The 15,000-nt window shown below is 50.9% G+C and overlaps 1 protein-coding gene across 3 annotated transcripts in view; it reads left to right on the top strand.

Annotated features, from left to right (window-relative positions):
* arhgef3 (Rho guanine nucleotide exchange factor (GEF) 3) overlaps nt 1–15,000 on the top strand; it is a 102,795-nt gene that overhangs the window by 65,373 nt on the left and 22,422 nt on the right. The window contains exon 1 of one of the 3 annotated variants that reach the window (XM_061219504.1): nt 8,582–8,845. The exons of the other annotated variants lie outside the window; for them this stretch is intronic. Coding sequence (XP_061075488.1) covers nt 8,747–8,845 — 99 coding nt within the window. The 5' untranslated portion in view covers nt 8,582–8,746. Of the gene's footprint in view, nt 1–8,581; nt 8,846–15,000 lie in introns of those variants that run through there. 3 annotated transcript variants of the gene reach the window in all.

Here is a 15,000-nt window from a genome sequence, read left to right as displayed (position 1 = left end):
GTGAGTGTGTGTGAGTGTGTGTGTGTGTGAGTGTGAGTGTGAGTGTGTGTGTGTGTATATGTGTGTGTGTGAGTGTGTGTGAGTGTGAGTGAGTGAGTGAGTGAGTGAGTGAGTGAGTGAGAGAGTGAGAGAGTGAGAGAGTGAGAGAGTGAGAGAGTGAGAGAGTGAGAGAGTGAGAGAGTGAGAGAGTGAGAGAGTGAGAGAGAGTGTGTATATGTGTGTGTGTGTGTGTGTGTGAGTGAGTGAGTGAGTGAGTGAGTGAGTGAGTGAGTGAGTGAGTGAGTGAGTGAGTGAGTGAGTGAGTGAGAGTATGAGTGTGTGTGTGTGTGTGAGTGTGTGTGTGAGTGAGTGAGTGAGTGAGTGAGTGAGTGAGAGAGTGAGAGAGTGAGTGAGTGAGTGAGAGAGTGAGAGAGTGAGAGAGTGAGAGAGTGAGTGAGTGAGTGAGTGAGTGAGTGAGTGAGTGAGTGAGTGAGAGAGAGGCTCTAATATGAAAGCAATGTCATGCATAAACACAGGAAGTCGAGGAGTGGAACCTAATCGGTTAGAAATGTGTCAAGTGTCATTACCCAAAAAGCACTTGAAAGCCACAGGCAGTTCACATCACTTGGAGGCAGCGGGGGTGGCGGTATTTTCAGGTCTTTATTGGCCGGGCTGACATTAAGCAGCCTCGGTGTTATCATATTAGCTAAGGTCTCCCAGGGGCCTTGATTCACTGCCTTGTGCAGAGACAGTTACATGCCTTAGATCTCGGAGATGTTTAGCCTTTTAGCGCGGCTAGCTGTTTTTGGTATTGCCCATTAGTCAACCCTGCATTTTAAGGCAAGACATGACCTCATCGTAATGGGTGTCTGGATTTTTGGAAGAATTCCCTTGAGTAGAAGGTCGCGGAGGCCAGACACTTTATGGGAAGCTAGGGCCGGCTCTCTGGTAGGTTTCTCGGAGTCCTCTGGAGAGTTGGAGGGTAAGGCAGGTGAAGGTGAGAGACGTGGTGCGGTCTAACACCGTTGACGGTAGTGCACAGATCCAATGAGGTGTGCAAATCGCCGCCTGTTTGAACTCACCTGAATGCCCGCGGGGAAACGAGGGGCAGGTGAAAGTGCGGGAGTCTTTCAGAGCTCCCTCCGAAAAGAGGCGGGCGACTGTGAATCTCTGTGGAAGTGTGAGAGGTCCTCATCGTGATGGAACTGCCTCGCCGTTGTGGAAATGTGCCCTTAGCGTAGTGGTTAAGGTAAAAGACTGGGACACACAAGGTCGGTGGTTCTAATCCCGGTGTAGCCACGATAAGATCCGCACAGCCGCTGGGCCCTTGAGCTAGGCCCTTAACCCTGCATTGCTCCAGGGGAGGATTGTCTCCTGCTTAGTCTAATCAGCTGTACGTCGCTCTGGATAAGAGCGTCTGCCAAATGCCAATAATGTAATGTAAAAAAGCCGAAAGCCAAATAGCATCATTTCAACTTGCAATAACTGGCTACTGAATCATAACAAACTGAATCTAACAACCCACCCCCCAGTTCACACCCACAGCATGAAATTGTCAAAGGAGAAATTCTGTACAGATATATATTTTCACACAGCAAGTGGTCTATGTGTGGAATAGCTTGCCGGTACGTAGTGGAGGCAGAAACACAGGGGATTTTCAAGACCAGGCATGATGCGGTGTTAGATTCTATTTAGCTTGTAGGCAAACTAGGCAGTAGGTACACTTAGGGGTAGGAAAAGGTGAGCATTGCTGGGCTGAAGGGCCTGTTCTCACCATTACCTTATGCTGTGTTATGTAACGTTTTTACATTTATCACATGATCTTGATCACATGATCTTGTGCAGAGCTACTTATGCAGCATACTTGTCAGACATACATTTATACAGCCGGATATTTTGGGGGCAGTGTAGTGTAATGGTTAGGGAACTGGGCTTTGTAGGTGTAATAACCTTAAGTACCAAACTGCGTAAGTATATGCTCTTCGTCTCTGTGAGTGGATCCTGCAAGAAAACTGCAAAAAGAGAAACTTTGTGAGCTCCTCTGGATTAGAGTGTTTGCTAAATGCCTGTAATGTAATATAATTTAATCGAATGTCCGCTGAATACCCTGCCAGTAAATTTCTTCTGATGATCCTCAAAAATGCTCACTGATCACCGTTGCCATGCCTTATATTCAGAAGAAATTTTGGGGTTTTTAGAATGTCTGCTGATGGTTATTCAGGGCTCTGAGATGCATTACATTACATTACATTATTGGCATTTGGCAGACGCTCTTATCCAGAGCGACGTACAGTTGATTAGACTAAGCAGGAGAAAATCCTCCCCTGGAGCAATGCAGGGTTAAGGGCCTTGCTCAAGGGCCCAACGGCTGTGCGGATCTTATTGTGGCTACACCGGGATTAGAACCACCGACCTTGCGTGTCCCAGTCATTTACCTTAACCACTACGCTACAGGCCGCCCTGTAGATGCAACACCAAATCTTCCAAAGTCCAAAGCTGAGAGAGGAGTCAGTTCGCTCAACCACCAGAACTTGTTACGGAAATGGAAATTTAACTTAGTCCAGGCGTCTCCAACCCTGGTCCTGGAGAGCTAGTGGGTCTGCTGGTTTTGTTTTTCACCTTAAAATCAGCACCCTGGTGAGACCCAGGTAACCAGGTGAGGTGAGTTAATTAATCAATTAGAGCAGTTGATTACTGTTAAGTGCAGAGTAACAACAAAAACCAGCAGACCCTGTAGCCCTCCAGGACCAGACCAGGGTAACCAGCGGTAACCTTCAGCTGCCGGGGTAAAGGCACACCAGGTGACGCTGGTATTGCATTGCAGTGACAGGGAAACAGGAGAGCGAAAAAGCCCTTTGATGTCAGAAATAAAAATAGTCTTGTCCAGATTAGAGTAATGTTGGTCATTTCCTGTACAAACAGGAAGCTGTTGGATCTGAAAGGGGAACACACACACACACACACACACACACACACACACACAGAACCCAAGCCCAGAGAACTCTTTGCTCTCTGCCCCGGCCCGACTGCAGTCCTCTAATTAGCCCAGCGCCCTGCTCAGTCTGCCGTGGGGAAGTCTGGCTGACTGCCTCTCATGAATCAGCCTCACAGACCTGTCTGAGACAGAGCTCAGGGAACACACACACACACACACACACCAGGCTGACCAGGTGACCTGTGAGAGTGTGGGGTACAGGGGTACAGGCTGACCAGGTGACCTGTGAGAGTGTGGGGTACAGGGGTACAGGCTGACCAGGTGACCTGTGAGAGTGTGGGGTACAGGGGTACAGGCTGACCAGGTGACCTGTGAGAGTGTGGGGTACAGGGGTACAGGCTGACCAGGTGACCTGTGAGAGTGTGGGGTACAGGGGTACAGGCTGACCAGGTGACCTGTGAGAGTGTGGGGTACAGGGGTACAGGCTGACCAGGTGACCTGTGAGAGTGTGGGGTACAGGGGTACAGGCTGACCAGGTGACCTGTGAGAGTGTGGGGTACAGGGGTACAGGCTGACCAGGTGACCTGTGAGAGTGTGGGGTACAGGGGTACAGGCTGACCAGGTGACCTGTGAGAGTGTGGGGTACAGGGGTACAGGCTGACCAGGTGACCTGTGAGAGTGTGGGGTACAGGGGTACAGGCTGACCAGGTGACCTGTGAGAGTGTGGGGTACAGGGGTACAGGTTGACCAGGTGAGCTGTAAGAGTTTTGGGTACAGGGGTACAGGGGTACAGGCTGAGGCAGGTAGTGAGCTGCTGGGCCCATGCGTGCTCTTTTAGGACCGGCCGCGGCAGGGACCAGCGTTCCCCCTCTCTGTGCCCGCCCTGACCTTACAGCAGAAGCTGATCGTTCATCACTTCTACCCCACTGCGCCTCTGACACAATAACCAACACACAAAGCAAAGGGTTTCATAATCGTTTTTTTCTCAGTTGCTGTTCTGGATGAGATTCATTTGAAACGCGGAGCACCAGCGGTTGAGCTGTGGTAACGCTGTCCGCGGGCAGGCGGGGGGGATGGGGTGGGGTGGGGGGGTTGGCAGGAGATTAGATTTTACCACCCACCTGATAAGAAACACAGACGTTCAGCCGGGAAGATTTTGCCTGTCAGGTCTTTCGTGGTGGGGGGTGGGGGACTGCTTCGCTGTTCTCATGGCGATGGCAAGCCCCACACACCCACCCTCTCTCTCTCCACTCTGCTGCCCGGGGCTGTCGAAACCCGCTTACATAATGAGCAGAACCTCAGAATAACCGTGTGCGGGGCAAATTAATCCAAACTGAGCAGTTAATTAAAGTTTCACTGCCTTCCAGTCCTCCATTGTCTGAGTGATGTATTTTTACCTCCTTTAGATGAGAAATGGGTTTTTGCAGATATGGAAAAAAAGACATCATTAGGAAAGTTTTTTATCAAAATGGCTGTAGATATAATCATCAGCCAGCATTACGGATAAAATAAATGTACCTTGTTTCTCTGCACTGGGCTTGTGTGGGTGGGGTCACATGCTCCTAATGCAAGGGAACTGTCAATCCTCAGGTGCTTTGAACATAATGGACTCTAAATATGTATTTATTCATTTTTAGTTGTTAAGAACATTTTTAGCTTGCCCTTGGTGTCCCTTGTTGAGTGGTGTTCTTTTTGTTGTGTACTATGTGCTGTGCTGGTCTGGTTTGTGAATATTCCATCAAGGTTTTTTTGTCACTTTGCAAAGCTCCAACTCAACTATAGTTTAGCCTCGGAGATGAAGTGAATTGATTTAAAATTTCCTGAAATTTACCGAGTCTAATGGAATCGAAAGTTTTAAGAAACATCTCAGACCACGTCACCAGTGTCAGTGTTCCTCAAAGAAGTGGCTTTGTGTCGCATCCTGGTTATTAAGCCTTAAATGCAGGGTTCTGTAAGTGGACTTGCCTGGCTGGAGGACTATGCTTCGCTTCTTTCATGAACGGGGGACAGGAGCAGCGGTGTATGATCGTGGTGAGGACAGTGAGCTGCTACAACCCTGAGCGAGGTCCTTCACCTCAGGTGCCTCAGTAAAATGCACAGCTTCCCTTGCATACATTTGAAACATTATCAATATTTTGCAACACATACAGGTGTATTTGAGAATATATTGAAGTAGGTATGTTATCGAACTATCGCCACACTTCACCCTATATTAGCGGATACAGATAATTGCTGCTTTAAAGTATCGCAACGTGTTGCGACAGAAACGCTTAGTGGAAAGGCAAGGACTTTGTAAAGGTGAATTGTCAAGGCTCCTGACACTCAACACACCGCAGGATTAAAGGGCCCAGTTAATGCACACTCACAGTAGCCCCCCATGACCACCCCAGCCCCCCACCCCCTCAGTCCCAAACCCCAGCCCCCCCCCCCCCCCCCCCCCCCCCCCCACTGCCAGCCCCCAGGAACACATGCCTTAGCCCAGACCCCGTGTTTGTGTTTTCACTTGGCAGTACTGCCTCTTTGGAAACAGGATGCTCGGCAGAATTTCTCACAAGGTGATTGATGCTGTTAGGCGTTTATGCTGAATTTCCTGTTGCCCTCGCTTCAGACGAAAATAACCGTCGACGAGAAGCGGCGTTCATCTCGGAGACAGAAAAGTCCAGAATGACGTGTCGCGGTGCTAAAGAAGAGCGCTTATTCTCTTTTTATTTTTCCCCCTCCGCAAACTGCAAACTCAGGAGGAGGAGAGTGTGTGCGCTGCTGTTCGTCACGATTACGAATTGCTGATAATGTCGTTTGCTTCTGTTTGCCTGTCTGGCCTGGGGGACCACAGCAGCCTCGAATGACTGTCGAAGGAAGGATGTTGCGGTTTAATTGCAGCAAATCGCTCTACTATGGCAGAAAAAACTGTGTCAGATTGTCAAACTGTGTCAGCGATAAATGCCAAGTCATCGCGTGTGCCATACCTGGACTTACCATCAGAGCGCTTTCGTGGGCTTCCGTTTGAACGTTTCGGTCGCATTTCCACAAAACGCAAAAACCTGTTTTTGTTTGTTTTGGGGCTTTGAGCACGGCCATTTTCCCCAGTGCCAAAATATTACCTCCCGAACAGGAAGCCCTGAAAGGTTTCATTTGGAGCAAAGCTGAGCAGACCACTGAATTACAGCAGGTCCTCGGGTCTGGTGGAATTAAATTAGGGTTTTTTTTTCCCTTTTGTGTTTTTGGCATCGGGGACAGCGCTGGTGGTTGTTAAGTGTTAAGTGGTGAGTGTGGCTGTGTTGAGTGACAGCTCTGTGATTGTAAAAAGCCAGTGTTTGTGTACTGACAGAGCAGGGCTGGAATTAGGGGCCCTCTGCCCCCCCACCCCCCAGGGCCCCTGGCCCCCGCCTTCCACACCCCCCCTCCCCAGCCCCTCTGCACGCCCCCCTGGCCCTGCACACTTCCCCGGGACTGATAGGGACACAATGAGAGGAAGCGCTCAGGCTCCCCGAACAAAGGCCGCTGAAGCTGAGGCTGATTTCCTGCTGGCTGTAGCAGGAGCTGCTGGCTGGAACAGGAGCTGCTGGCTGCTGCGGTGCTGTGTGGCTCCATCCTCCCCGGGCCCCAGGCCCTTAAACACAGAGACGGCTGCGGCACCCCGGTGTGCACAGAGCGGGGCTGTTCACCCAGGCTGATCAGGCTCGTTAGCTGTGTGGAGCCCCCCCCCCCACACACACTCACACACACACTCACACACACACTCACACACACTCACACACACACACACACACACACTCACACACACACTCACACTCACACACACACACTCACACACACACACACTCACACACACACTCACACTCACACACTCACACTCACACACTCACACACACACACACACACACACACTCACACTCACACACACACACACACACTCACACTCACACTCACACACACACACACACTCACACACACACACACACACTCACACACACACTCACACACACACTCACACACACACTCACACACACACACACACACACTCACACACACACACACACACACTCACACTCACACACACACACACACACTCACACACACTCACACACACACTCACACACACACACACACTCACACACACACTCACACACACACACACACACACTCACACTCACACACACACACTCACACATACGTGCGTTTAGGAACTCACAATCACACAAACATACACGCACGCATCGCGTACACGCATGCACACACACGTTTGGGAACAGACCACACGCACAGACCACACGCACAAACACACACACACACACACACACTCTCACACAAACACACACTCTCACACACAAACACACACAAACACACTTTCACACAAACACACACACACACTCTCACGCACAAACACATTCTCACACACAAACACACACACGTGCACGCATGCACACTGCACACACACACACACACACACATGCAATACACATAAACACAATACATAGACTCAGACATGAACACACAAACACATCTAGTCCAACTGCTTCAGCTGGATCTTACTCTTGTAGTCTTTTTCCCATTCCCATCTGACTGAATCAGTTTTACAGTGAGTTAGTTTATGTGCTTTGCCCATTCTTTACTTGCAGGGCCACAGTGCCTGTTGGTTCAGGTGTGTGTTTCAGCTCATTATTATGTGCTTATTTTAGTCACTGATTTGCTAAAGCGTCCAAACGCCTCATTTTTCAAGGCCTAATCTGGCTGGTGATTGAAAGGATACCACAAAAAAACCTGGAGAGAACAACCGTGAAGTTTGGAGTAGTTTGGAGTAACCTGGAGTTTGAGATCCTAATCTCAAGTCCTCAAAATAGGGTAGATAGAACCAGCACTGTTTACTGATTAATTTAGCTGATCTGCTTATCTGTTAATTATAGGACATTTCCCAATGGTAATAGACTATTGCATCCAAATGTACTTTAAATGCAAGGACATGTAATGTTAGGAAGTTGAATCTGCATGCAAATTACAGTTGAGGAATTGTGAAACTGTCCCAACTTGTTCTAGATGTAACATAATCTCAAATGAATGAAATCACTGGTACACAACAAGCTCATACTGTTCATGGCATTATAAGGTTACTAAAAGTATGTGATTATATCAGTTACTTTTCAGTTAATTTTAAAATGTATTTGTTAATTCATAAATGTAAACCGAGTTGTCAGTTCTCATGAGATGTTCTTATTTCATGACATGCAAGTGTTAGTCCAATGCTGTCCCGTGATCAAAAGGGGATGAAGCCTACGTCTAAAAAGAAAATACATTTTCTAAATTTCTGCACATACCATTTTACTTTTCATCACACGAAGGCAGATGAGCAGACTCAACCACTATATTTAAGACGAGCGGCTGCAATCAAGCGTAAAACAGCACGCCCGGCGGATGCGCAAGGAGTAGGACTATTACGTAAATTTGGAAATTGACAGAAATACTTAGGCACCTAAAGAATGTAAAACGACGTTTATCTTGTATGTATGTGTCAGGCCCAGCGGTGGAAATGAATTGCTCCAGTAAGTGGCGCACTCACCGCTCTGTAAAGTTCCCATGAGTAGGCTGATCTCGCTACGGGGGTGGGTGGGGGGGGGAAGAAGAGGTTTTGAACACGCTTCTCTCAGTTGAACACACGCGCTTGTTGTTGGCAGACGAGCCTTCCGCGTTCACACGAGCAGCTCTCTCGGGCTATGCTGGCAGACGCTCTGCACTAGGGATCGGAACTCCGGAGAGCTGGCGGGCACCGTGACCGGCAGACTCGCCATCGACTACCCCGTTACCGTTGCCTCTGCTGTCGCTTCCGAAACAGCCGGCATGGTGGCGAAGGATTACCCCTTTTACCTTGTCTTGAAAAGGGCCAATTATGCCTTGGAAGTGCAGACTGTTCGCGGCAATCCTGCGAAAGAAGCGGAGGTAGGTGTACCAAATCGGATACTTGCCTGGCTTGTAAATACTGGACTGTTCTTGGAGAGTCATTTGACTTTTTGATGTTTTAAATACGGCGGATGTCGATTTAGGAATAGTTGCATTTTGGACGCATTTGCTTTGCGTAATTATTTGTAACTATTCATTGCAGATCCCGTTTTGATTTATTCCATCTTACACTGTCGGCGCGTATGCATTTCACGAAACAGGATGACGAGTCTTCTCCGCTGATAATGACAAAACTTATAATACAATAAACGGGCATAAGACGATCCCTGTACGCATTATCTGCACAGCTGTTGGCTTTAATAGATAATGACATAAATTCATGCCGTTGATGCGAGGTGTTTTTTGCTCGCATGGCTTCTATGTGTGAGCACCGGCTGTGTTAAACGACAGGGGCTATGAGAAATGTTCTTCGTGCGCTGCTCATCTGCGCGCCCGCAGTAATAACATTTATATGTTCATGTAGTTCGGTTACACTTATGAGTGACAAAAGTACGACCGAAATTTGGATTTCAGAAAAAGTCGCTCAGTCTGACAGAAGTAGCCTTGGCTTGTGTATAATTCGAACTGAGTGAAATGCGCTGTAGGGTAAACCAACATGAAACGTTTGTTCCGACTGTTTTGGTGTCTTTTTGGTTACCATTTGTAAATGTTCGTATTTTCCCGTACGTGAAAGGTTGTCCAGCGAACCGCCAAGCTTCTTAAATGAGCGTACAGATCAGGGGGAGTACTAGAGATTGGAGATGAGGAGAGTTTTTGGGGCACCGTGCTGCTGCAGCTGAAAAGCGATCATAAGCCAGAGTTGGGTCTACTTGAAATATTCAGGTCAGTGCAAAACGGACAGCAACAAACTGTACAGGAACTTCAGAGAAGTTGCTAACCGTCACCCACTCCGAGGGACCTGATGCTCTTTCAGTCTCTATCCATATAATTATGCAAATATCTGACTCAAAACGGCAATTTGAAGCACATTTTTTTGTCGGTCTGTAACTGTCAGTTTCTGAAATTCTCCTTGTCCGTATTGTTTTTTCTAACCGTCATTCATAAGAGCATCAGCCCACCAAGTGGTAACGTGAAGGGTTAACGTTAGAACAGAATCTAGGGACGATGAAAGCGACAAAATTTACATCGGCGAAAAGCATATAAAACAAAGGAACGGAAAGTAGGATTTTTTTTTTCTCTCCCGTTGTTTGATCATGCCCAGATGCACCGTTTTACGTTGAAAGTCTAGACTTAACTTGATGTTTAAATGACACCTCACTCCTCCCCCAGGTTTGGAGGTTTGTTTAGTTGGCTGCCACAGGCTTTTCCTCAGCTCAGCAGAGGGACGTAAATATGCTGGAGTTTTGAGGGGGCGGGGGGGTGTCTTTGGGAGCCATCCCGGCCATTCGAGCCCATATGGGAACGTCATTAAATCAGTCGGGGCTTGCAGAGTGTCCTGCTCCCGGAGTATCGCTTTCTGATCCCGGGATCGCTTACCAGCTCCACACATGCCCGAAGAAGCCATTGCCGGCGACCCTTAAGCTGCGTTTTAAGCTCTGCTAATCGCCTGGACCTGAGGGCGGAGCCACACAGCTAACCCTCAGGAATAAGAAGCTCCGTTGTGTTTCAGGTTCGAGAGCTGCGCTCTGTCATGGTTCGTGTCGCCTGTTAGGGTGCTGCTGACCGCACTTCACTGGAACTGTTTACATTTAGAGATGGAGGGGGGCTGTATGAGGGGGGGGGGGGGTGTTCATGAGCAGTAGTATTGCAGCAATCCTTCAGCATTGTCAAACGCAGCAACAGGTTGAATGGCAATCTGAATGACTTTATCCTGCAAGGTTTCCCTTTAAAAACAAGAACCATACAGTGTATTAACATCCGCTCTGCTCTCCTGTCAGTCCTCTCGCTCTCTCGCTCCATCTTCCTCTTCCTCTTCCTCTCTGTGCGTTTTAAAGTAAGACCAGATGCAGCTTCCCTTGGGACGCTGTCCTCGGAAATGTCAGATCACAGAGGACACCCTGTATGTCAGGCACACTTCTGAAACGGTAAATGTCAGGTCTCAGAGGGAAAGAGGGAGAGAGTGAAAGAGAAGGAGAGAGAGTGTGAGTGAGAGGTGTAATCTGTGTAGGAGAACGGGAGAGATTTCGGTGGTCGACAAATGCGTCATGCTGTTGAAATCTCGTGTATTAGATTTCAGTAAAGCCCGCTAGCCTGTCATCATCAAGAGCAGCCAGAGAGGGATTTAGGGATTTATCCTCGGGGTTCACCCTTTGGTGTTTGGGGGTCGTGATATAGGTGTGGGCAGGTAGCCGTTGCCTCACAGGTACCTGCAGTGAGGTGCTCTGTAGTGCAGGGCCGTGACGCCATTTTGGCTCTGAGCGAAACGCTCAAACCTATTTCCCCGTAGGGACTTAGGCGAACCCGCCATGCAACTCTTACCCGGGCTTCACCCCCCCGAACGCACCACGCGGCTGTGAGCGGGGGACTGACCGTGCTAACAGCAGGCCTGCTGTTCAGAGGCCGTGAAGAAAACTGCTGTTGTCATCCTCACGGAGCAGAACTCGGAGCCGTGGCTGTCCGAGTCACTGCTCGTGTGCGGACTCTGTGTCAGAGGTTGCCTGGTGACCTCGCCCTGGGGAGTTCTTCTCCTCGGACGTGAGCGCGGGGCTGAGAAAGAAGCCTGGTTTCTCACGAGGTCGGAACGATCCTGACCGCCCCATCCCATCCCATCCCGTTCCGCTTAAGAAACCCGAACACAAAACCAGTAACTTCTCCGGTGGTTGGAGAGAGTGACGATGGGGGAATCTGTCTCGGAGTCCCTCTCGGGTTCTCCTGAGTTGAAGTCCGTGTCCCCTCTCTCCTGTTCATTGTCGTGAGCGTTACCATAGCAGCCTCCCGGCAGGATCCCGTCCCAAACAGACGGAAAATTCCACCCATGACCTGCCCATCTGAGCTGCCGGTCCTCCCAGCGGTGGCCACGTCTCTTCTTCTTCTTCTGTTGTATTTTGCGCTGTGACTGCGGCCTGACTCACGGGCTCCTCAGACTCGCACCCCCAACACAATACGCCGCCTGGAGTCATGTTTCCTCCCACGGAGTCCCGTCTTTCCTGTCACCGCTAGCGCCCGTCATCTCGAGCTAACGCTCTGTAATTCTACCCCCACCCCCTGATGATAATAATAATAATAATAATAATAATAAGCTGTATTTATATAGCAGCTTTCATACATTAAATGTAGCTCAACATTTACATTAAGCCGATTGCAAAGAATAACAAAGACAACACATTGTAGAGAAAATAGTACAGAATTAAAATGATAAACACTGTGATTGTGGCAATATATCCAACAACTACCAACCAACCTAAAGCCCAGCCTCATTTCCGTGGAGATATCTCTGTGTTTTGGCTTCTCTCGTTCCATTCCATGTCCCTGCTGTGTTGGGCTGCGAAATGGACGTTTTTTTTTGGGGGGTTTTATTTGGGGTGGGGGGGGGTGCTTTTAGTCCGATCTTCCTGCTTAAACTTTAAATCACTGTCAACTCAAAACAGTGTCTCTCCAGGGTTGATTAGCACTCAAGAGTATTACGAAATCCCCCCCCCCCCCCCCCAAAAAAAAGAAAGTGCTCTATAAATAGTGTGCCTAAAATAGCGTTCGGCATTAAGAGAACAGTTTAATCCTTTTGATTTATGATCTTTTAGAAGATGAGGATTTTTTTTTTTTTTCCCAGAGTGGAGACATATGGTTTGAGTGGAGATGGTTTAGGTCGGGTTAGCTGATACGATGCCTGTGTGAGGGGGAAGAGGGAGCCGTATCACACAGCCACACACACACACACACACACACACACACACACACACACACACACACACACACACACACACACACAGACAGGAGGACCAGTACCCCTGAACTTTACTCTGCTCAGCTGATACCCGTGGGTGGGGAGGAGGGAGCTACATGTCCTCAGGAGAGCTGGTACCCTTTGCTACGCGAGTGAATGTGACCGTGAGGCAGCGATGGGGAGGGCGGGGGGGGGGGGGGGGGGGGCTGTTACCCCTCTGAGACCAGCACTGGGCTGGGAGGGCGGGGAGGGGGGGGGGCTGTTACCCCTCTGAGACCAGCACTGGGCTGTGGGACAGGAGGGCAGGCTGGGTCCACAGGGGCAGGTTTAGAGACTTCATCTCCTCAGTTACCGAAAATCCCTGCTGGCCCGCCCGGCTTTAACCTCAATTACGGGAATGAAAGTGGGGAAAAAACACAGGCGAAACAATGCAAAAAAAATTACCAGAAATATGAACCCGCTGCTCTTAAAAAATAAGAACATTTCCAGGGAGAGAATTGTTTTTAAACGCCATTGTTAAACGGCAGCCATTTTGTAAGGCGTTGACAATGGAGCGGTAAGGGGTGGGGGGGGGGGGGGGGTGACTCACTCGGGTTTATCGCACGGTGACCGCGCACTGAGGTCTAGACGGGGACGGTTATGTAAGGTCGGTTTTTTGGGAGCTCCCCCCGGTGTCCAGTGCAGGCGCTCCTTGGCCCGAGGAGGAGGAGACGGGGGTGCAGGTGAGGAGACGGGGGTGCAGGTGAGGAGACGGGGGTGCGGGGGAGGAGACGGGGGTGCAGGTGAGGAGACGGGGGTGCGGGGGAGGAGACGGGGGTGCAGGGGAGGAGACGGGGGTGCAGGTGAGGAGACGGGGGTGCGGGGGAGGAGACGGGGGTGCAGGTGAGGAGACGGGGGTGCAGGTGCGAGGTGGAGGTGCGGGGGAGGAGACGGGGGTGCGGGTGAGGAGACGGGGGTGCAGGTGAGGAGACGGGGGTGCAGGGGAGGAGACGGGAGGTGCAGGTGAGGAGACGGGGGTGCAGGGGAGGAGACGGGAGGTGCAGGTGAGGAGACGGGGGTGCGGGTGAGGAGACGGGGGTGCGGGTGAGGAGACGGGGGTGCAGGGGAGGAGACGGGAGGTGCAGGTGAGGAGACGGGGGTGCAGGTGAGGAGACGGGGGTGCAGGGGAGGAGACGGGAGGTGCAGGTGAGGAGACGGGGGTGCGGGTGAGGAGACGGGGGTGCGGGTGAGGAGACGGGGGTGCGGGTGAGGAGACGGGGGTGCAGGGGAGGAGACGGGAGGTGCAGGTGAGGAGACGGGGGTGCAGGTGAGGAGACGGGGGTGCAGGGGAGGAGACGGGAGGTGCAGGGGAGGAGACGGGGGTGCAGGGGAGGAGACGGGAGGTGCAGGTGAGGAGACGGGGGTGCAGGTGAGGAGACGGGGGTGCAGGGGAGGAGACGGGAGGTGCAGGTGAGGAGACGGGGGTGCAGGTGAGGAGACGGGGGTGCAGGGGAGGAGACGGGAGGTGCAGGTGAGGAGACGGGGGTGCAGGTGAGGAGACGGGGGTGCAGGGGAGGAGACGGGAGGTGCAGGTGAGGAGACGGGGGTGCAGGTGCGAGGTGGAGGTGCGTGACCATCGCGGTCGGACCGAGAACCGGAACCGGGCTGCAGTTTGGGAGCGATCGACTTGGCCCCGCTCTCCCACACAGTTTGTTCCCTGGATGCTTCCTGCGATTGGTTATTTTGGCAAAGAGGCCGAAACGGCATCAGGGGGAAGAAAGGAGGAACGGTATTTCACTGTCAGAAGAAAAAAAAAAAAAAGAAGAAAAGAAACAATAATCTGGCCGACCCGTTTGTCGTTTGCTTGGAAAGCCGCCATCCAGCACACGCCGCTGACGTGGACCGAGTTTTTTTTCCCAGCAGGCCGTTCTCTCCATCCCTCTCCGCGCCGTTTTGTTTTTCGTCTGTTCTGCTTCCCCAGTGAGCACGAAACGCCACACTGCAGCTTCCCCCCCTCTGTCGTTACACGTCACACGTCAGCTGTGTGTACATTTCACTCCGCTCAAGTGCAGGGCAGTTCAGGGCTCAGCGCTAGCTGCGGTTAGCACAGCGCCATGCTTTGTCATTCACACGCTGCACGCGAGGGCTATCGGTGGCTATTAGCGCTGCTAACTGGGATGAGCTCACCTGGTGCTGGGCAGATGGTGTGCAGAAGGGTGAGGGCTGTCTTAGGGAATTCAGTCCTGTGTGCTCTTTCACAGCATAGCTCCTGTGTTCTCTTGCACAGTGTAGCTCTGGGCATTCAGTCCTGTGTGATCTTTCACAGCATAGCTCC

The sequence above is a fragment of the Conger conger genome, chromosome 14, assembly GCF_963514075.1.
Source record: "Conger conger chromosome 14, fConCon1.1, whole genome shotgun sequence".
NCBI classification, from domain to species: Eukaryota; Metazoa; Chordata; class Actinopteri; order Anguilliformes; family Congridae; genus Conger; species Conger conger.
Note: the sequence above shows the minus strand (reverse complement) of the source record. Positions and strands in the feature narration are given on the sequence as shown.